We start from the raw sequence: 23,362 nt of genomic DNA, 5'->3' as shown, positions 1-23,362 counted from the left end.
AAACCCTTAGGGAGGGGGAAACTCCCTTTCAAATTGCACTGTAGCTGGTGGAGCAAGTCTGCATGGCCAGAAGGTTCCACAAATGCTGAGTGCAAAGCAGGGGAGTAAAACCTAGCAGTGATTTCGCTTTCCTGTATCGCTCTTGTAGTATATAGGAGAAATGCCAACTACTTAACAGTGCCTTTCCTGGGATACTTGTGTCCAAAAGGAGCAACAGATACAATGCAGCATGGTGCCAGCTCTTGTGGGGCTGCTAAGAAGACACTGTAGCTATTATATCAGCTTCCAGAGAGAGGAGGATAGTCTGATTCCAGAAAGAAGGAAACTGAAACCCGCAAAGAGAAGGCAATAAACGCTAAAACATGGCTCTTGCTTTCTCCCAGGAGAAGGCTCTAGAAGAGATTTAGAAAGACAAGAGCAGCAGATGGAGAAGGAAGGATAAAGCCAGTGTTTAATGCCAATACATTTCAAAGAAAATGGAAATGACTGTAAAGAAAGGAGAGGAAGAGACTAGAAACAACTAGAGAGCAGGGAGAGGAGAGAGGCAAGTACTGAAAAAGGATGGAGCAGGAAAAACATAGAGCAAGGGGAGAGAACTCTAAAAGCTGCCTGGAGTGGGCATAGGAAGTGATTTAAACTGTGTGAATAGCCCAAGTTGTGGCAGGGTGGGGTTAGCTACATTGACTTGCTTTGGAAAGAGCGTGCCTTTAATAGTTGAGATGATTTTTGAAGCAGCAAATAATACTTCCCTTGAAAACTGAGTCACAGTTTCTTTTGTGTGGTGGTGGTGTGCCATGCCAAGTGTGCACAGTGCTGTACTGCAGAATGGTCGCTTGAAGACTGAAAATGTGGGGTTTAGAGAAGAAACATGTTAAATCACAGCTCACAGTGGATAAGGTGTAATGGGCAAGATGTGTAACTTGAGTACGTGGAAGCCCCATTCAGGTGTTGTGCTCCTGTTGTGCAGCATCGCTCCCATCTTCCTCTTTTAAAGGCATTTGGGGCTCTCAGTTATACTGCAGTTTGCCGTCCAGGAAAGTTATTCACTGAGAAAACAAAGAGAAGTAATGATCAAAAATGTTATTGTGAGGAGGTAAAACAAATGGGTGACGTTTGGTCTTGTGGTTAGTGTTCAAAATGGGAGGCAAGGGTCTGTCCCCAGCTCTGCTGCAGCCTCTTTGTGTTACGTAAGGTGAATGACACATTTCTGCTCCCTGAGCTCTTCCCTGTGGAGATGGTGCTTTCCATCCTGGGAGCTTGTGAGGTGAAATTAATGTTTATAAAGATCTGTGACACCCTCAGCAGAGAGTTTTGTAATAAAGTGTATGAAACATTATTATTTTATGGCAATAGAGAAATGGGGGGTGATTCATAGGCTCCTCTTCCAGATCGTATTTATTCATCTTTATGGAGCTTTTTGGAGTCTTTTATACTTTGTAATTCATTGATAATCATTTAGCACAACAATTACTCTCCAGCAGTCACCTTTCTTTCTTCCTTTTTGCAAATGCTCTTTCAGAAGCAACAAGAACCTGCCTGTTTCTTTTAGCTGTAGAGTAAGAGAAAGCAGTCCATCTTCAGAAGTCTCTGTGATAATGATTCATTTACCAAAGTGTTTGACTTTACTCAGTATTCAGTGATCCTGAGTTAGGCCTCTTCAAGAAATCAGGAATGTGGGACCAAGTGGATGCTTGAAACCTACTTGTCCTGATGCCTTATAGTTTATGTACCTTCAGACTAGACAGCATGTTTTTTCCTAGCTGGTTGCAGTGCACGGATACAGCTGTGGATATGGAAACCCATCCCTATTCCTTTGCCAGGGGCTTGTGCAACAGTAAATTGCCCTTGCTTGTAGAGTGCTGAGTGTTAGCTGTGGGGTCTTTGTGATGGTAGCCTGCTGCCTGAAGGGAAGAACTCCACAGTGTGTGCTGCCTTGAGATTTTAGGTTCTTAAGTGACTAAAGAGGAGTAAGAAATAATCCTAACAAAGTAACTCCTGGGTTGTGAGCTTATGGGTGGTGTGAAAAGAGACCAGAACCTAAACCCGGTTTGCCCCAGTGCGACACAGGGCAGCTCACTGGTGCAGAAGCTGACAACATCAAGCCACATCTTGAAGCCCACTCAAGATTGCTCAGCCCTACAATACCAGGGTTCCCATTTCATCTGCACAGGGATCAGGGTAGCATTTTATTTTAGGAACTCAGAGTATGGCCCAAGCAGAAACCATGCATTTTTCAAACCATTTCCTATTCTGGAAGACAACAGTCAACTATAGTAGCATGTAATTACATTCTATGGCAGTGCCTTCTGTTTTTATTGTGATAAAGATCTCTAGTTGTCTATATGAAGAGCAGCTATAAAGAACTAAGATATGTTTGGACTCTCTTGTTCTGTGAAGAGTTAGAAATGCAGACTATGAGCCAGATTCTCATCTCTCTAACCTGGATCAAAGCTGCATTTGTTATGATAAAGGTCTGATGGTGAGCAGGTGAAGTGGTGATTTTCAGTAGCTGGTTGACAGTGCTGCAGTATGTGGCAGGTTTTCTGATGGTCATACAATTCTCTGTGTAATTTTTACCTGTTGGTTTAAAGAGAAGGTACTAGAGAAGTATAACAAGGGAATGGTAATATTCTTATTTAAAGGAACACTTAATTAGTAAAGGCCACAAACTGAAATTTTAATTGGATTATGTTTTTTGGTTTTAAAACCCCAACTTGCCCTGCAATTGGCAATGCAAGTAATGTTCATAGCTTTGTATCAATGCATGAGAACCAGGAAGAACAAGGGATCATAAAAATACCCCAAGAGGAAGACCTCTCTCATGTTGGGTTTTTGCTGTTGGTTTGGGGGTTGGAGGGTGCGATGAAAGGGGTTTTGACTCTGCTTTCCGTGGGCAACATCTGATCCCCATCACTAGTGAGTTCTGTCTTACAGCAGTTTATTTTTTTTCTCCATTAGTTTCATCAGACATATATTTTCACAGTTCTACAGACACATCCATGCATCGGGAAAAGAAGAATTAACTCCTAGCACTAACCTGCAAGAGGCAGAGCAAAAGGCCGATGAGTGTGATTGAGGGAAGGCTGAGCTAGTCATGCTCCATCAGACCAGCCAGTCCTTGTAGCCTGGTGTCCTGTTTCTGGTGGTGGCCAGTCACAGCTATTGAAAGAGTTGTAAGAACACAGCAGGCATGATTCCATCTTGTTTCTGCGTCTTTTGTGCTTAGTGTCTCCTGGTGTGGAATATTTACCCCCCTGTGAGTTTACCTAATTCTTTGTGGAACCTGTTGGACTTTCTGATCTCCACAGCATCCTGTGGTATCCCTGCCCTATGTAGATAAGTACCTCCTGATGTTTTTAGGTGTATTCAGGTGTTTTCCTGATGTATTCAGGTGTCCTTTAATATCATAAATGCACTTTGTGCCCTCTCTATCATGCATTTTCAGAAATCTGAATGAGATTCCTATTCATCTCCTCTGTGAGATCAATGATTTTTTTTATATCCCTGTTACTGCTTCTCAGTCTTCCCCTCCTCACTCCCAAGCTGAAAAACACTGGTAATTTCCATCTCTTCTGGTACACAAGCCGTACCATATGTTTGATCATTTCTCTCACTGTTCTAGTTTCACTATAGGCAGTTTTGAGATGAGGGTGGATATGAGACTCCACAAACACAAATAGTATTAGAGATGTGACGTTTAAGAGCAGAGGCTAGAAGAACGTGTCTTGTTCAACATGGCACAATGAAGTTGAAGGGGGGAGATGATTGTTAAGTACTTCAGGGAGTGTCAGCACCAGGGGAGGGGAAGAGTTATTTAAGCTAATGGACAGTGTTGGCATGAGAACAAGTGTGTATAAACGTACTATAAATAGATTTAGGCTGGAAATAAGATTTCTGATCATTGTGCATAGGCTGGAATAAGCAGCACATAAGAAAAACAGTAGACACCTGTGGTGAAAAGGGTGTTAGACTCTTAGAAATAACTTGAAGTAATAAGAGGCAGTGGTATTAGTCACCATCTCTAGTTGTGAAGCCCACTGAGGTCCTTAGGCACGTTCATGTGTCTGCTGGCTTTTTCCAGCAAGGAACCTTTTTCCCTATTCATGGTATTTCACATTGAAAGCGCTGGGAAGGGAGAAGATCTACCAGTTTTTAATAACAGAGCTCCTTTATGTAAGGCTCCAATCTGAACATATACACAACAGTACGTGTCGGATTCAACTCAAGAAATAGGAAGTAAATGGACAAAGAATCGGTGGACACAATACGTTTGATTCTCTGCAAAAATTGGGGGGTAAAAGCATAAATTCAGGTGTTTTGCTGAACTTCAGCTTGAAACTAATGTGATTTTTCACAGGTGTTGAGCATTGTTTTACATCAGGCTTTCTCTAAATGCGGGGGGGGAGGCGCTAGGTGGACAAAGAACATTCCTGAAAACCTTTGAATAAATACTTCCAGTTTTTACTTGCTTGCTTACTAAGAATTCCTGCCATAGCTATCGCTGGGCCAGCTCCACCCATAGGAGCAGGAGCAGTGAGGTACTAGTTCCAGCAATTAGTGTTTTAACCGGAGTGGTGTCTGCAGCAGATCTGAGCACGCAGAAATGGCACAACATCAAAACAACATCAGTTTCAGGAGCCTGCCCGGGGGCTACCACCAGGAAAGCAACATTCCTCGTAGTAGCAGTGGGAAAACTCTGCCAAATCCCCTAAGAGAGACCAGTCTTTGGAGATCTATTCAGGGTACTTCCTGTGGGAATATGAATGTGTTAGAAAGCAAATGCTGACAATTAAAAACAAGCATTTAAGCATTAAAGTAAAAATGGAGTCCTAGTGCTGGAAAGACATCTGGGAAGGGAGTGAGAGGGAGGGAAATAGCAGAAATACAGCAAAACAATCTGTGTAATTTGTTGTAAGATGTATTTTTCTGGTTGAGATTCAAATAAATTTTAAATCCATCATTCCAAGTGGCATGGGAGCAAAAATGGGATTAAAACTGTCACGTTTTGTCCTTGCCAGGCGCCAGTTTAAAGGTGTTTGAAGTGATCTCACACAGCACTGCCTGAACTCTGCTTGGTGTCAACAGCAGTTCTAAATGCCAGTAGTCTGCAGGAAGATTTGCATATACAAACGTGTGTATTGCGAATCCTTTTGTTCATAAAAAGTCCTGATTATAAAGTTCATCATCTGCTGCAAATCAGGCATTTCTTGGTAGTTATCAGATGCTAATAATTAATTTCTCTTGCAGAAAATAACTGAACTACAAAAGAAAATGAGGATTAAAATAAATTCAAATTTGTTTTTCTCTTCACTGATTTAAATTGCGATTGGAATCAGTGATTTAAATAATTTTGAATAATTTCTGTTCTTTTACTACTGTAGGGTTGTAGTTACCATGTGGCAGGAGAGAGCTGAAATCTCTTCAGAAAGATACCCCAGATCTGGCTCCTGACAACTCCATTAAGAAACAAAACCACATAGTTGAGGTTTGGGGGATTTTTGTTCAGGGGACTTCCCACAGTAGCTGTGTGAAACTGAGCCCTTTCCCTGCTACATTTGGGAGCAGGAGGAAGACTCATGCACCAGAACCAAAGACTGCTTCGGGTACCATGCAAAGGAGTAAAGAAAGGCTGCTGAAGCTACTGGGAGTTTCTGTCAAGCATCTGCTTTCCTGGGGCAGCAACTTGCCTGATTTGTTTATTTTATTTAGCACTGCTTCAGTCTCTTATGAGCATCAGTCCTCAAGACAAATGCATTTCTGTGGTAACTCCATGCAGGCCAGAGGAGTTTCAGGTTTTGCTCTACAGAGCATGCCCAAAGAGCTTCACTGTGTAGTGCCTGTTTCTCTAAAAGCTTTGCCTGGTGACTTGACAGATTATTTCTCACCTTAAGAGGCTGTACTTGAAATATTGTGTCCCTTCAGGGAGTAATTATAAATAGCAAGGACTTGAATGAGCACCTTCTTAATCTTCCATCTTTGACTTCATATTTTCCCTTCTTATCAACTCTCAGCCACTTGCTTTGAAATCTGACCAATGCCTTTATGTGATTAATCCATCAAATAGGTGAATTAGAGCCATTTTGACTCTGAGTAGAAATTTGAATGGATTGGGAAAAATGAACAGACATCTGTATTTTCGAGCTGTTGTGCACCAAGTATCACAAGGGAAGATTTATGTGTTCTGTCCCATTGTCATTCTTCTGCCATATGCATGAATATTCAGCAAGAGGAATTCTTCCCAACTACATCTTGACTCCCATTTTTCAAGAGAGCAGCTTTCTCTTTATTTCATGACAGTAAAAGAGCGGGTAAAAACTACTTTAGTCTCAAGACCTCTCTCTTAGTGTGCGTGAAATGAGTTGCCAGGTCTCAGTTTTTGCCACCAGGAGCTCGTGTACGTTATCTGCAGTGCTAAGTTGGCCAACAAAACCAAACAAAAAGCTCAGGTTTGAATCTAGCTTAAGTATTCCAGCATCCTCAGGCTTTCCCCCACCCTGACATTAAAACCATTGAAGCTTTGAGTTGCATATCTGAGATTTAATAGTTTTGTTTCTGGATCGAAGCACATTGGCAGGGCAATGGGGAAGGCGTGTGTCATTCCACGTGCTCCACAATTATGGACATTAATCCTGTGGGCACTTTTCAGAACAGAATTGAATTGTATGTTCTGTCCCTGAGAAGATGGCTTCCTTTTAGTTCCATAGCACATAGAAATTAAACGCTGCAGAGAATATAAATGAAGTCTTGTTTCAACTTCGTGACTTTCCTGCAGGCATTAATAGACCAGAGAGAAGAGGTACAAAAGTGCTCTCCTTTTTGAAAATCAGCAAATGCAAAAGAAGATAGGGATAAATTCTGATCAAAGCACAGTCTACTGTGGTTTGGTTGTTTATATGCTGGATGTTTCCCTACATATCCAAGTCAGGTTTGTATGTGACAGCAGAGCACCTGAGCTGTCACAAAGCAAACTGTACTTGGGCTTTTCCTTTGCCTACCGTTTGTTTGCCTCTGAATGCTTGAGTTTGGTTTCTAGATTTTAAAGCTGCTGCCCACAGGTTGGACACAAGTGACTGTCTTGCAGCTCCATGTGTCAGAGTGCACTCCCAGGAAAGCAGGTTACATATTCTGGTTAATCCACTCTTTCAGCTACATCAATTTGCATGTTCCTCCACAGCGTGGCAGTCGCTTTGTATCTTCTTAGGAGCCTATTTCACTAGTTTTTGCTTTTACCGACAGAATATGGCTCTTGGAAACACAAACTGTGCTGTGGAAACACTCTGTGGCATAAGGATCTGTGGAAGAAGAAAGCACGGCAGGGTTTCCTTCCTTTCCCAGTGAATAGTCCCAGTCATGCTGTGGCTCTTCCAACAGAGAAGAACCTGTCTTGTGTAGTAGATGAACTTGATGTTTCACTACTCTGCAGTTTTGTATATTAGGTTTTTAAGATGACAGGATGTTGGGATTTGGAAGGGGGGTGCTTGGTTTTTAAGGCCTATTAGATAAAGTGAGTGAGTTACTATCAGCACATTCTATCTGGGCTGCTGCTGCTCCTCTACAGCACTGTGATAGTCCATGGTTGTCCTTCAGGAGATAGTCATACAACCTTTGCTGCCTTTGCTTGTCCTGTGTTGGATGCTGGTTAGGGAATGTATGTGCAGTAGGCATTACATGGAGGGAGCAATCACTATATCTTGTCTTGAGTTACTTTATTTGATCTAAGATTGATCAATCAGGCTGATTAATAAAGAGATTGTGATGGGTACTCAATGCATCCGGTGAGGACTCTTATGTCATACTTCAGATAGATAGTAGGAAGTAGTAAGATCATGGTAGTAGATGGATATTTAGGTTGTCAGAATGTCACTGCTGGTGTTGAGAGTGTGACTGAAATATTGGCTAGAACTCCTGAGAAAAGTGGCATGAAATTTGCCCAGGCCCAACCATTAAGATCATATTTCATGTGAATGGACGCTTACACCAAAACAATGAACCCTGGAAAGCTGTTGGGTAACTCCCTTATTCTGATACAAGTCAATAATAGTGATTCATAAACATCTCGGTGGGTTTCCTTTTCAAAGACATATGTGCTGGCCTGCAGAAAGCAGCAGCAGCAGCTCACATCACAAGATCTTTATCCAGGGGCTTGCATATGAACAAGTTTGAGGTTGTTTTCCAGTTGTTTCCATGTAAATATTTTTTCTAATAGCAGCTGAATACAGTGTTCTATAGAGATACATAAGAAGTTTCAAGGGCAGATTAATCAAAGGTGTTTGTGCCACATTAAAAACTTTATTTCACCTCATATTGAGAATCATAGAGTCATGAACTCTGGTGTCTCATACAAAACCATGGCTTCCGTTTAGCACTGGCTGAAATCTGTTGGTAGGAGAGATGCTCAGAGTGAGTACCAGGTAGGGGTTGTAGTCTTCCTCCCCCCCACCTTGGTTTTACTACTTAAGGATATTTGCATGAGAATAAAATCTGGTTCTTTGGCACTCATCTGCTCCTGCTGTTTATTCTTTGCTTGAGGGTATTGTCTCAGTTTGTGACAACATAATTGGTTTCTGTGGAGGAGATTATGATATTGATGAGACATACATGACTTCAGGTGAGGTGCAATCAAAGCAACAGTTGAGAATTGAAGGTACGGTCTGTTTTCCTGCAGTTTTCACTAAGGCTCATTCAGAAGTTTAAGTAAGGATGTTATTTATTACTGAATTATATCATGCAAAGCTGCAGTGTGGACACAGTTACAGTGATACAGGCATGACCAGGGTCAGGGCTGCTTACTTGGTTTTGTTAGCTGATGTAAACTGTACCAGGCTGGTCAAATGCACGCTGTTGCTCACTATTTGTCGTAATTTAGTGTTCTCTAGTGTAGACAAGCCGAAAGAATTGAGCTGGAAAATGCTTTCTTAATAGTTCTTTCTGTGTATTAAATATTTCTTTGAATGGTTAGCTGCTCTTGTACAAGATGAGATCTTTTGAGAGCCATTATCATCAGAAAAGTTTATTTTATTGTGTTGTTCCCCTGCCCCAATTCCCAGTTTACTATTTTATATCCTATCCTATCCAAATGGGCTTTTTGAAACACCATCTCAGCAAAGTTTTCCTAGCAGTTGGAAATGATTACGAGATCTTGTTGGCATATGCGGCTTCAATCCTAATGCGGGCTTTGTAATTAGAGCTCATTTGTCACTTGTGTTCCAGTTGTAAGCAGCGGAGTGGAACGCTCTCAGGTGGCTGAGGAGTGAGCTTCAGTGTGGGTTACACTTAGTGACCTGCTAGACTGATGCAGATACACCAGGAGTGCCTGTACGCGTTGCAGATGAGAGGAGTAGGATGATGCATGTCATGACTTAATGTGCTATGAATGACATTTTGCCATGGTGTGACTGGTGGATTGTCCTTGGGGGATGTCACAAGTTGTCTTTTTTTTCCCCTGTCTGGATTACGGAGCTGAAAGGCTGGAGGGATGAGCAAGTGTGAAGCAGGTTATGTAGAGCCTCACATGGAATTGGCACAGGCTGATGGAGACTTGGGTTTTGGCAGGTGTGGGACCAGACATCCTCCTTATGGATGTCATCTGTTCTCCTGCCTCTGCTGGAGGCCAACTGGATAATGGAACCGCAATCGCTGCTGTAATGGTGTGGGTTATCCTTGTTGCACAGTGTAAAGCTTTCCTTTGTAGCCCTGTCATGAGACATGCATCCCCCCTTCCTCTCCCCTTCAGAATCCAGAAAACACTGGATTCTGATACTGCCTTGTGATTCTGAAAGCCAAGGCCTTAGGCACATGCCTTTCGTGCCTCAGCTTTCATCTGCTCCTGGTTGTGTATGAACTCAATGGGGGAAGAGAGAAACCTGAGGAGACAGGCTGAACATACCCAACCATAATGTGTTGCAAGTAAATGCTTTGCTCCTGGCATCACAGATGAGCAGAACTGGGAGAACACCCCCACATACCCATAGATTGAGCTTGTGAGAGGACAGACATACAGGCAGTGGATATATAGGGTATTCGGAATAAGGAAGGGACATCATTATGTGAGTCACTTGGCTTTATCAGCAGTCACCTGTAAAGGTGTGCTTAAAGTTTCACTGTATTTGTTGCTTGAGTGGCCAGGCTTTGTGTAGATCATGGTGTCTCAAGGGCTGGGAGTGGGCCTGAGGCAGCATAGCCACCAGCTCCTGCCTGTTGCTGCCTCTTCTCCTGGGCTACCTGAAGTGTTTATGTGACCATGTGGTAAGTCAGACCAGGGAACTGAGCTGAAACTAGTTTGACAAAAATCTTGATGCAGGGACCATTAGATGTTCTTCTTTATGGCTTCTTGGTTGCTCAGCACATGCAAATATTTAATCTTGTGTTTAATTCTGTGTTGTGGGCGTAGGAGCCAGAGGCAAAATCCTAACAACTTGCATGGAATAGGGATTTCCCCTGCAAGCAGGCCCATAAATCCAATGGGAAATTTAAATCTCAGCACTCACATCCAGGCCTCTGTGTCTTGACCCTCAGCTGCAAGCTCTTGAGGGCAAAGGCAGTGTCCGGTTGAGGTGCTGGCCCTACTGTGGCCTTTGGATCTAGAACAGGTTCCCTGATCGACCGATGTGTAACATCTCGGGCTGCAGGGAGGGTATTTTGTAGCAAAACCTGACTGGTGGGTCAGGGTAGGGCTGGAAATGGTTCCTCAGGAGCCAGCAGGAAAGGGAGTGAGCCCAGATGTGAGCAGCTCCGCAAGCCGGCTTGCCTTGCATCCCATCCTGTTCCATCCTTCCCAACGTGAAGTGATGCAGCAGGGGCATCGCTTGCAATCCCGAAGTTTGCTCGGTGCCTTTCCTCCTCCCGAGGGATGGAGGTTCCCTCCTCCCGTCCCGACCCCGGCAAGAGGAGGCGAGCCGGCAGGTAGCGAGGGCTGTGTGTGTCTGTCTGTCTGTGCGCGCCTCCTTTGTCTCCGGCAGCCCGTGCAGCGCCGAGCACCCTGCGGGCGGCCGCGCATCCCTCCCCGCCCCGCCCCGCTCCGCTCGGCACACCCAGGCAGGCCGAGCATCGGCCCGGCCCCCTCGGCCGATCGCGGGGCTAATTACCGGCGGGGGGCTAATTGCCAACGGGGCCTTAAAGCCACCACCGGCAGCACCATCCCCCCCCCCCCCCCCCGGGCCCCGGTGGGGGGCGGCCGGCGCTGCCCCGGCCGAGCGGCCGCGCTGTCCCCGCAGGCCGGCTTTGTGCGAGCGGGCCGCGATTGGCCGTGCCGGCAGGGCCAGCCCCTTCCTGGCTGCCTGGCATGAATATGCACGGCCCCCCTTCCTCCTCCTCCTCCTCCTCCTCCTCCTGCATGTGTGTGTGTGTGTGCGGGGAGCGGGGCTCCGCCAGCAGCGCCGCTCCAGCCATGTCAGCTCGGCTCCGCCTGGGCCCACCATGAGCCATGGCCATGTCTGCGAGCGCCGACGAGGAGGACTACGAGTCGGAGCCGGAGCCCGAGCCGGGGCCGGGGCCCGAGCTGGGGCCGGAGCAGGTCCGGGGCGGGCGGCGAAGTTTGCAGCAGGAAGGGAGGGGAGGAGGCGGAGGAGGCCGGGGCCGGGCAGCGCCGCGCCGAGCCGCGCCGGCAGCGGGGACGGGGAACAATGTGGGGTCGGGAGCGGCCCCGGCCCGGCCCGGGGCGGCTGCGCCCGGCGGCTCCGCGGCTGCGGGCGGCTCCGCGGGGCGCGGGAGGCTCCGCCGGGGCCGGCCCGGGGCGCTCGGCCTCGCCCGCCCGGGGCACCGGGAGTTCGGCACCGCCGAGGGCCCCGCGCCGCTTCCGAGGCGAATGCGCTCGGGGCGTGTGGCAGTGCCGGGGGGTCCCCGCCGGCCCCGCGAGCAGCATCGCTATCATTGTTGTTAGTATTTGCTAATAAGGCTCCTCAAATCGCTGAGGGGGCTGCAGGACTTCGGGAGAGAGTGTGATGCTGAGCCTGGCCACCTTGTCTTAGTTTGATTTATAGCCAGAACCTCCTTTCCATTCCCAGGGTCGAGAGATGTAGAATAAAGAGAAAGATGCGTGCTGAAATGAAAACAGAACTTTTATTAATACTTCCAGGGTTTATTCTCTGAAGGTGTTTTTTTTTTTTCTTTATTTTTTAATTTTATTTTATTCCGGGGGGGAAGGAGGAGAAACTTTTTAAATTTATGAAGTAATTTGCGAAAAATAATCCAGAACATGTGTTCTAGATTGCGTATTTTACTCTCTAAGAAGTGCCTAAGCAATTAGAAATGCACCAGGAATAGTATTAAACATGTGTAGGCAATTTAAACATCAACTTGATCGTTTTATTCATAACTCAAGGTGGTTTGCTCTCTGAAATAGTCTGATAATGTGCTTTTAGAGACAAGTTTCTGCCTAGGCCAGGTGCTGAGTCCATCTTCCAAAACCCATCTCGTTTCTAATAACTTGATCATGTTTTGCTTCATAATCGCACCAGGAAAGCAGTGCTGAGAAGGAGTTTGGAGTGGTGATGGTGGTGTGCCTTGGGTGCTGCCCAGGGATGGAGGATCTAGTGCAGGAACAGTGAGAGAGATGTTGATGTGCTACACAGGCCTGGTGCAGTGTCAGTCCAAGACACACAAGAGCTTTGGATGAGTAACTTTATTAAGGCTTTACTTAATTCTGCAGGTTGTGTGAGTGTACAGGCCTGTGCTGCTGCTCAGCTTACAGGCCTGGGAGTTAAAATGTCCAGCCCCCTTCCTTCTCTTAAGCTTTGCCCCATGTCAGGCCTTTCCCCTTCCCATCTGTATCTTGCTGTGATTTCTGTATGCTCTTTTAGAAGAGCTAATGGTTGGGAGAGCAGATTGGCCTCTGCTGCATTGTACCAGCTGTGGAATCACCATGGAAGTGCTCGTTCTTCCTGGGTGGATTCGGAAGGCTGGTTACATTCTGGGCTTCTTCAGCTCTTCTAAATCCTGAGGCTTTGATAGCATTTTGAGATCTTAATAGTTTAAAGCAAAAATTAATGCAAGAAAGTGGAGATCCTGCTTAAAAGGCTTGGTCTGAGCCTAAATTACAATGCTGTGACCTGCGTAGCAAAGATGTGTGGAACGGTTTTCTTTCTGCTCAAAACTGTTCAGTGGAAGAAGGCCTCACATGGATCCAAGTGTGTTTTCGTACCAGCCTGCTTTGATGTGTGGTTCCTCTATTTGTCTACATGGGATGTGTCAAATAGGTATCACATAGCTTTTTCTAACAGGTGGAAGGCTTTGCTTCTACAGGTGTAGTTCAACAGCACGACTCCCGTGTTTGGGTAGGAGCTGCTGGTTTTGTCACTCCCATCTTTCTTCTCGATTTCATTCCTCTTTCCCAAGCCTGTCTAAACTAAGAAGGCAGAAAGACTGTCAGGTTTCCCAGCAGGAGAGTGGGTAGGATTTACTGCACTTGCAGTAGTTGTGGTCAGCACTGGGGGTGTAGAAGCGTGGGATGCCAGGGCATGTATCCTGCCTGGCGCTGGCCATGGGGAGGGCAGCAGCCTTCCACAGGCTCTCCAGGTAGGAAGAAACTCAGTTTCTGACTGTGACACTTGAGCATGTGTAAACAGCCTGATAAAAAAAGCTCCTGGGTGGGGGGTAGGAGGATTTGCCCTGAAGTAGCAGTGAGAAGAAAAGCTACAAAGCACAAGGGGCCCCAAGTCTGTGGGACTTACTGGTGTCTTTCTTTTTAAGAGCCTCCTACTTTGGATGCAGCTTATCTACAAAAGCATATTTTTGCCAATATGTCTTAATCCACCCTCCAGGCCTAACTTCTACCTCCTTGCCACCAGAGGAAAATAAACGGGGGCACTTGCATTGGCACTGACATGCCAGTTTATCACACCCTAAACCACATAGCTGTGTTGGCAGAAAAGCTGCTGGAGTGTCACTAATGCGCAGGTGAACCTGCGAGGTATAAACTTGTCTATTTGCTTGTGGGAAATGGATCTGTTTGTTCAGTAGTGGAGCTGTGTGGTCACCTGGCAGTGGTCATGAGGAGCTATGTTGCTTTTTTGGCAGGAGAGGATGAGAAAGTTTGTAGATATGAATTGGAGGAGGTGGTGGCAGTGGACATGTGGAGAGGATTAAACTCCTGTTTGGGGATGGCTGGGCTTGAGAAAGTTCCACCTTCCCTTTCCCTCTGCTGCTGCTTGCTTAATGGGGGGACCTTAGACTTGTCTTGCAGGACACCTCCACCCTGGCAGGAGCCTATGCTGATGATGGGTGATGTGACTCTTGTAAGCAGTCACTGCTAGAGGAAAACAACCCTCCTGGAGTTCGCGTGTGTAGACTTTTGGGCAGATGTGTTGTAGCCAGACGTGTTAGATTGTGGTGCTGGCTTCTGTTCTTCAGTTAATACAGTTCTTAAGGGTGTCACTGGCATCAGTGTGATTTTTGCCATCTTAAACTGACTTCTTTCTCGTCCCCGCAGAATTCCTGCAGTCACATCGTCTTGTCCTTCCTTCCTTTTTCCTCCAAGTTCTTCCTCTTACAGGGATTTCTGGTAATAACAGAAGAGATGTGAGGATTTAATGCTGAGGGTATGTTGACTTGGTGTGATTATCTAGTGCAGGACAGTGTGTGCGTACCCCTGTGTCAGGGTTAATGTAGAGCTAATGACAGGGTCTGTTTCAGAGACCTCTGGTGAAATGACTTTGTTGGAGCTCAGTCCGGTACATTGGTGTGTGTGTTGCTGGTCTACACCGCTGCTTGTGATTGTGAATTTGACTGGTTTTCTTGTTAGGAAGGCCAAAACTATGTGATTGGAAGGATAGGAGAAGGACCTGTCACTGGAGTAGTAAAGGACAGTGCTGCTCGCTGGCCCTGGGCAGTACTAGGGGAGCCTTGTCTTCCAGAACCCCCATCCTGTTGGAAATTGAAAACTGCGCCTCTGCATCCGCGCACCTCTGATGCTATGGGAAGAGGCAAAGAAACAACTGACCAGAAGCCTTTGCTGTAGCACCTGTGGGCTTCTCTAGTGCCCTGCATCAGCCCACAACCCAACACGTTTAGGGTGGTGGTTTAGGTGACAATAGATATGAATTGTGGGTTAATGTGTGTGGCTTTTCCCCTTCCCCCCAGTATTTATTTATCAGATCTTGTAAAGAAACAACAAATTACATTTGTCTATTCTAATTCTGTTAAAACAATTATGTTGGAATGCTGTGCCATACAAAGGTCGAAGCACAGGGCTGGTACTCGGAAAGTCCTGGGTCCTCATCCATCTTTCAGTGCTGATGCAGTTGTGTGGACTTAGTCAAACTACAGGAAAACAGGATAATTGGAAGGAAATCACTTGTGTCTTGCAAATGGAAGGGATATATTTATGTGGCACAGCACCTTGAAGCAACAAACACTACGCATGTAAGATGTCTGTCTTGGAGAGGTTTATGCAGTGGGTACAGAAGCTGTTCAGATTGTACTTGGTTAGGAGCCGAAGTGCTTCAGGGACTTGCTGAGCTGGCCATAAGCCCTTCAGAAGGGCACTGCACATGTCCCTGGATTTCTGTCTGGACACTCTGTCTGGAGATGTTTAGTCTGAAATACTGGTACAGTGCCACTGGCAGCAGCTTAAGCAGGTCACTGAAGCTGAGTGGTGGAATAAGACCCATGCCAAGGTAAAGGCCACTTGCAGAAGAGCTCGTTTCTAGGCTGCAGGCTTTGCCAGCCGTGCTTTTAGGACCAGGTCCTTCTTCCTTGTGGATGCAGGGTCAGCTGATCTTCCTCTCCAGAGCAGAGGAGTTTATATGTGGAGTTGCTTGGTGACAACTCCTGCTTGGTGTTGGGATATCAGCTGGGGAACATCAGCACCTACTTAATGATGTATTTAACAGCTGATAGCTCTTGAAGTGTTGTCTCTAAAGCTTGAGGATCTTGGTATTTTTGTTTACCTGAAGGTCTTTGAGTTACTCTTTACAACTGGGAAGGAAATAAATTGTTGCTGTAAACATCAAAGTTGTGTTTCTGTTGCAGTAAGAGTTGTGCTCAGAGGTGCCTCTGCTGCTGCTGACCCTGGTGATGATGGTGGGTGGCTTTCTGATGGCTGCCAGGCAAGGAAGTGACACAGGGTGAAAGTGTGTTAAAGTACCTGTAAGCAGGCAGTGAATGGCTTTGTAGTTCATAGTGTATTACATTCGGATGGCCTAAATTTGCTCCTAGTATCCAGGTGCTGTGGAGGCCACACTGTCTGCTTCAGGGGCAGGAGCAGGTTACCTTTGTGTGTTGCATAGTAGTAATTTGGCAGGGACAATGTAAACCCTACTTCAAAACACAAAAGAAGTTCTAGCAGGATGCCCTGTTAACGGGTCTTGGTTTAGTCTTCCAGCTTTCAGGTTTCTAGGTTTCAATATAATAAAGGTAGATTTAATATATTAATCCTAATATGTTTCAGTAGCTGCTTGCACAGCCTTTGTTAGGAGCTTGGGAGCGTGGTTATAATCACTTGGCATCCTTCTCTTCTGAAGACTTGCTGTGGCAAGAGGAGCATGGGCACAGTTTCTGTGGAGGCACTGGAGAACATAGGGAGTCCCCCGGTAGTGTTTCAGACAGATTCTGTCTCAACTGCCTGATTTTTGTTGTAAGGTTCAATAGAAAACAAAATCTCGTCAGGTTTGGTGTAGATTTCTTCTCAGAGGTAGCTGCTGGGGTCTGCTGGAGTCACAGGCTGAGCTTGAGGGTCTCGGCTCATCTCCTTGGGAAAGGAGATGGTAGGATCTGCTGCCCAGATGGGAGACAGCATTGGTCCAGAGCCTAGTTTAGGGCTCAGTATGTCACCTAGTCCTGAGCTTGAGGCCATGGAGCTGCTGTTTGCTGGCCACCGTGGTAAATCCAGGTTAAAGAATCCCACCATCCCCTGTCACTCATTGTTTATTTGAGAGGCAGCTCCACAGAGCGGTGCTGGGCGGGTGGGAAATGGCAGCGATGGGTTGGGAACAGGAGCTGGGAAGGAAATCTTTACCTGCATTTCCTACCCAGGCTGGTACATTGTGAAACTGCAGTCTGAGCTGGAAATCCTGCAGCATCTCCTCACTAACATCGACCTGGAATTTATCTGGCTGGCTGCCATGTGCTAAATAAACCCCAAGTCATGTTGGAGGCTCCTTCTACCCCCTTGAATCCCAGCCCCTTTCTGGGATAGCAACCCACAGGCCTGATTTTCTTCTGTGGTGGTTTTTAAGCGACCACTTTGGAGCCCCTTGAAACTAGATACTAGTGGGAATTCCTGCAAGGCCTCCCTAGGCTTGCTGGCTGCAACATCCTGGAGTGAAAACGTGGCTTGGAGTGAGGATTGGTCGGGTGGTAAATCAGTGCAAACCCAGCTAGGACAATCGCTTGGATTTGTTAACGTGAAGAGCTCTGGGTGGGTAAGAAATGTTACATACAGTGAGACCAGAGGCCTGCACCTCTGTGTCTGATGGGTGGTGGTGGTTTTTAAGGAAACCTGAGTTGGGTGGTGTGGGCTGGCGTGACTTGTTCTTGTACCTTCTTCACCTTCCTGCTTCTACTTTCTTGTTTGGGGATTCTCGATTTCTGTGTTTCAGGTGATGCCTTTTTTTACCACCTGCATCTTTGCAGTGCCCTGGCACTTAAAACACTGTCCTCAGAATTATACTTGGCTCGTATTACTGTGGCAGAATCGGGAGTTGTCTTTCAGCTGGAAAAGTACCGAGTTTGATTTTTCCTTGAAAGAGATCATGTTTTAAAAAGACCATTCTGAGTGTGTCACAACTGGGTTTTGCTGCCTTAAAAAAGCCCTTGATCCTCTTCAAACCTAGTGGGAAGGAGTCAGATGCTCATGCAGAATCTTCCATGTGCTGTTGGCAGAGAGAACTGCCCAGGTTGTTGTACATATTTTGGTTTAATTTGTTCCCACTGATGTCTGGCCTTTGGTTTGTGTGTCTCGCTTGCCTCGCTAGTTGAAGGAGACTCTATTAGAGAGAACGGAGGAGTGATTCATGCGGAGGAAGGACATTATCTCTTATCTAGGTTGCCACTAAGCCAGTCCTGCCAGTGCTGACTTTATCCTTGAGAGGCTGAAAAGTTGGTCTAAAAGGTAAATATTTATTCTTTAGAGTGTCTGAAATCGATCTGTAATCCAGGCGTCTGGTGCAGTTGCTGATGGGAAGGAAGCTTCACTTGCACGGTGCGAGTCAGCCTGCAAGCAGAACACAAACTGCTCCGGAGGAGCAGAATCAAAACCTTGCTGGAATCTCTGTAACCTCATGGACTGAACAATGGTTTGTCCCCCCCTCAGTTACCATAGGGGTCTGTGGGAGGGAAAGGAAAGGGGCCAAGCTCCTGGCTTCTCTGATCTCCCAGCACAGAGGTTCTTGGGATGGAGACTGTTAAAGTACCAGCGCTCTTCTGCACCACAGAGAAAGTCAGTGGAGCTTTTGCTTTGTCAGCTGGGAGGAAGATCAAATACTCAACAATGTGGCTTTTCTTCAGGGTTGTATAGCAGGACACTTAGGGCAGCCTTTGTAGTAGTGAGTAGAACGTTTCCGTACCCTGTCTTTCAAAAGCTGTGGTGGAAACTCGGCCTGGCTTTCTCTCACCATCCTCCCCTGCCTTGGTGGCTGCCCAGAAGTCAGCAGCAGCAGCAAGTGGAACCTGCTGGTTTGTTGGTCATATGCTGAGGTGCACAGAAGGTGGGAAAATTGGATAAATGCTAAACCAGATGAGCTTTGCAGTCCTGTTATTATCATCTTTATGGAGAAAGCTGTCAGTGGTAAGAATGAGCCAAGCCAATTCTTGTGTAATTAGCCCCATACAATTACATGGTATTTAGTGATGTTTGGCTTGAGCTGGAAGTTCTTGTGTGTAACAGGGAGTTTCTGGTGAGAACATGAAATTTAGAGGCCCAGAGTGAATATGTTGCAGTTAACCTTATCATTTAAAATCTTTTCATGGTCCTTTAGCTTCTGTCTTAAAGGTCATTGAAATCCAGTCCTGGGATGCCCTTTTTAGCCTTTGCACAGCATCAGTTAGTGTTCTATTTTTGAGAACTTGCCTGTATTGGATATATGGGGAACTACTTTAGAAGGGCTTTGTACTATTTGTGTTTTATTTCCTACTTTATCACTTGGCAGTACTTCATACTCTGCTGGTTTTATAGAGAGATTGCTGTGGCCTGAGCCATTGCTACTGAATGTTTCTTTACTGTACCTAACCTCAAAATTACTTCTGCTGCCTCCTTGGGTTTTTCCATTTCCAATGGAGAAAAGTAGAACTGCCTTAACCCGAGCACAGGGCTGAGAGCCTGGAGCTCAGCACCTGCCATACAAGGACAGGGTGAGGAAATTAGGGCTGTTCAGCCTGGGGAAGAGAAGCTGCATTGAGACCTCAGAGCAGCTTCCAGTACCTGAAGGGCAGCTACAAGGATGCTGGAGGGGGACTACTCATGAGGGACTGTAGCGATAGGACAGGGGGTTCAGGATGGGTTCAAACAGGGGAGATTTAGGTTGGATATAAGGAAGAAACTCCACTGAGGGTGCTGAGGCGCTGGCACAGGGTGCCCAGAGAAGCTGTGGCTGCCCCATCCCTGGCAGTGCTCAAGGCCAGGTTGGACACAGGGGCTTGGAGCAAGCTGCTCCAGTGGAACGTGTCCCTGCCCGTGGCAGCGGTTGGAGCTGGAGGAGCTTTCAGGTCCTTTCCAACCGAAACCCTTCTGTGATTCTGTGATGGAGATCACCTCTTGACTTACTACAAGCCCATCGCTTGGGTTTTGGTCTTGCCGTGAGCTGTGCGTAAATTGATTCTCCTTGCCCTCCTGTTGAAGTGGGCTTGCTATAGGCTTGGGACCTCTCATTTATGCCTTGGTTTCTTTGTCTTTTTACGATGCATCGTTTCTTGAAAAGGTGAGGGAACTCCTTTAGTTGTAAGAATGGTCGCAGGCATCTGCTGAGCATTACCTGTCTGTGTATAATCCTGTACATCTGTCAAGTTCACATCAAAGATGTATACATCTCCTGTCCAAGAAGTTGTGTATTTGGGCGGTAAGTGGGGTTTGTGCCTAACCTTGTGTGTGTGCCTCTTTCAGAACAGGGCAGTGGGACGGCCCAAAGGGAAGCTGGGCACTGCTTCTGCGGTGAAGCTCGCGGCTAACCGGACAACCGCCGGAGCGCGCCGGAGGAGGACGCGATGCCGCAAGTGCGAGGCCTGCCTGCGGACAGAGTGCGGCGAGTGTCACTTCTGCAAGGACATGAAGAAGTTTGGGGGACCTGGCAGGATGAAACAGTCCTGCATTATGAGGCAGTGTATCGCAGTAAGTGTGCTTGGTGCTACGAGTCGCTGGGAGATTTCTGTCCTCTGTCTGGGTCTCCTGTGACAAGGTGTGGAGCTGAGAACTCTGCTTGGAGGGCATCAGACAGACTGGTGTGATCCCTGGCCTCTCGTCTTCCCATTGCTTTTCATCCTCCCCCCAGGTCTTAAACCAGAATGCTACTGAAGCTTAATAGCATAGTTTTCATTCTCAGTAGTGTAGAAGTGGAGATTATACTGGGAGTTGGCACTCAGATCACACTGAAATTCTGGGATTTAGGGAGGAGAAGGAAGTTCCAATTCAAAGGGAGAAGAGGTGTGTTTGGTTTGGATCTGTGAATTTCCTGAGAAAAGCTGTCTTGCAACCATCTGAACTCCTTAACCAAATTAAGATATGGGGAAATCTTTGGCTGGCATCCTCCAAGATGTTGGCACTCGTGACTCCAGCCCCAGGTTACTTAACATCTGAATTTCAGCGTGTTTGCTGTCGTATAGCAAACAAGAGCATATAGCAGAGGCTCTGATCCAGATGAGCCAAAGAGCCGTCAAGCCAGGATCTTGTCTTCCTCGGGGACTGGAAATGGCTGTCAAGGGGATGAGCATCAGAACGGAGCAAGCTGGCAGTCAAAGACAGTTTCCTGGGCCCCTGTGGTACATTGCTTAGCAGCTTCTTGAGTCATAAGTGATAGCTTTGTATTTAACAAATATTGACAGATTCATCTTCCATTAAGTTGTCCAAGCGGCTTTTGAATCTGTTGCTTTCGTACTGCCTGTTGCAGATCTTCTCCTGAGGTCTCATGTCCACAGTGTCCCCGTTCAAGGGTAAAAATTAGCTTCAGCTTTTATCTGAATTCTTTGAAAGGTCTTGTTTATGCTGTTGTCAAGGGCTTGGTTTTCTGTTGTGTTTTGGGGCTTTTTTAAGGAAGGGAATGTTGTTTATTTCTCTCTCAAGTCTTGCTACAGTTCCTTTCACTTAGGGGTTGTTTTTTTTTCTTCCTTAATTCTGATGAGGAATCTGAAGTGGAGGCATTAAATGACTTTGACACTGATAAAAAAGCCTGATAAAACAGTTAAGGTTTCCAGTCGTTGCTCCTGGTAGCTCACTCCATGGCCTGTTCTAAGCCACGCACTGTTCTTGACAGAGAGGATTGGATTCGGCTCTGCTGGATCTTTCAGTAAAGTACATAGAATATCTACCTTTCCGCAGAGTGCTTTTGCAGCTCAAGTGTCTTTTCTTTGAACACTTGATTTCCCGGAGTGTGGCATGAATTGAACAGCATGGATGAAGAATTTATTATTCTCCAGGGGCAAGAAATAGTGAAAATGTGCTGCCTTTTTAGTGGAAGGATTAAATTAGGGCTGCAGTGTTCTTTCTTGTCCTGAGTGATGAAGGAAACTTTCATTCTAAGCTGTGTTTCACTCCTGATAACACAGGCTGAGCCTTTTGGAGATGAACTGGGTTCTCTTCTGGCTGAGTGTAGTCATCCTCTCATCCCCTTTCTTCTAATAAAGAACCATTTTTCTTCTTGGTGTCTGCAGTTTTATTTCCAGAAGCTGTGGTTAGAGTACAGGCCTTGGGAGCCAGGGTACTCTGGTTGCTTGTCTCGTCCTTGCATGCTCTGAAGAAGACATCTCTGCTCTTCATATGTTCCCTTTGGTGTAAATAGCAGGGGAGTATTCCAGTCTTGACAGCAGCAAAAGCATAGAAGATCAACAAGTTGAGCTGTTTTAACTTTATAAGGGTGGTTTACCTTTCTGTAAGCAATGCTATGGTCTTTACTCTTATGTTCTCTAACAATTGCAGTAGTAGTATATTGTGGTACCTATCCAATAGCTTCCAGCCAAAAAAAAAAGCCCAAACCCACCAAAGCTCTGTGGAAGTAATGATCCCTACAGTTCTGGGAGTGTGCTTCCTCTGGTTAATAACATTGACAATATTAGCTAGACACAGACTTTCATTAAACTCATCGACAATATTAACTAGACACAGACTTTCATTAAACTCAGAAGCCTTCAGAGAGCCTGTACTGCTGTTTGGAGAACAGGAAACTCCTCTGCATCACTGCTTATATCAAGAAGGGAAACAGGGGTGCTTGGGACACTTTGTGCTGCATTGAATAGGTGTGAAGGGAGTACGGGGCTCTGTGCTGGGGGTATGAGTTGTGACAGCAACTGCTGTTCCAGCCCGGCAGTGGGACAGAGCTGGCTGGGGCACAGAGGACATTCCCTGGACAATAAAGATTGTGCTGGTCCTTGTGTGTGGATATAAATGTTGTGTGGGAGATTGGACAAAATGGGTGGACAGAGCTCTTACTGTTCTGCACAGCTTAGCTCTTCTCTGGTTTACCTGCTGGTGAAATGGGATCCTGGAGATTCTGATTTTGTGCTTGGAGGAAGGGTGGGAATTAAATAGTATTTGCAAAATGCCTTTAAAATGGAGTGTGGATAAGTACTGGCATGAGAAAGCAGGGAAGTGTTGCCATAGCTAATGTATGAGATGTTGTTGTGTGGGGCAGCACACTCTGCTCTGCAACAGCTTACTAGAGCTGGGGTTTCCCTGTCTGAAACTTGCTGGAGGATGCCCTGTTGCTGCATAAATTTGGTTTGGTGTGCAAGTACCTACTTAGGGATTTTATTCACTCCATCTACTAGAGATCCTTGCTGTGGAAAGCCACATCTCTGCCTCTGGCTGCTTACTAGTTAAGGACTTGCAACCTAATCGATTGCATTTCACAGTACAGCCAGCTTCTTATTAGGATCTTCCTTTTCTTTCTTGTAATGAGGCTTATACCTTATTGCTGCAAACCAGTAGTTAGTTCCTTGTTAGCACGAAGGTGGCTTTTTAATTAGACTGGCATGACATGGGTGACAGATAGGTGAGGTGCTGCAGGTCCCTTTCTGCCTCAGCAAAAGACAGGAAAATCCCAGGGTGCTTCTCACTTGACACTTGCAGGAGAATTCTCTAAGTGTCTGTGCAATGCTTTTTTGCAGTGCTCAGGTCTGGAGCAGGGCCCTGGATAGCTCACTGTCAGCTAGGAAGGGCTCTGTTCTTGGTTCTGTTGTGGGCTTGCTGGGAGATCTGGACTGGGTCCCGTAACATCTGTCTGCC

General features: G+C 46.2%; 1 protein-coding gene across 13 annotated transcripts in view; it reads left to right on the top strand.

Moving 5' to 3' along the window:
- KDM2B (lysine demethylase 2B) overlaps nucleotides 1-23,362 on the top strand; it is a 111,902-nt gene that overhangs the window by 74,439 nt on the left and 14,101 nt on the right. For all 13 annotated transcript variants that reach the window (XM_062625918.1, XM_062625913.1, XM_062625914.1 and 10 more), the window contains one exon: nucleotides 20,033-20,257. In XM_062625918.1, coding sequence (XP_062481902.1) covers nucleotides 20,033-20,257 — 225 coding nt within the window. The remainder of the gene's footprint in view (nucleotides 1-20,032; nucleotides 20,258-23,362) is intronic.

This window comes from Pezoporus occidentalis, unplaced genomic scaffold, assembly GCF_034315485.1.
Source record: "Pezoporus occidentalis ecotype Australia unplaced genomic scaffold, CSIRO_AGI_Poc_V1 ctg284, whole genome shotgun sequence".
Lineage (NCBI taxonomy): Eukaryota > Metazoa > Chordata > Aves > Psittaciformes > Psittacidae > Pezoporus > Pezoporus occidentalis.
Note: the sequence above shows the minus strand (reverse complement) of the source record. Positions and strands in the feature narration are given on the sequence as shown.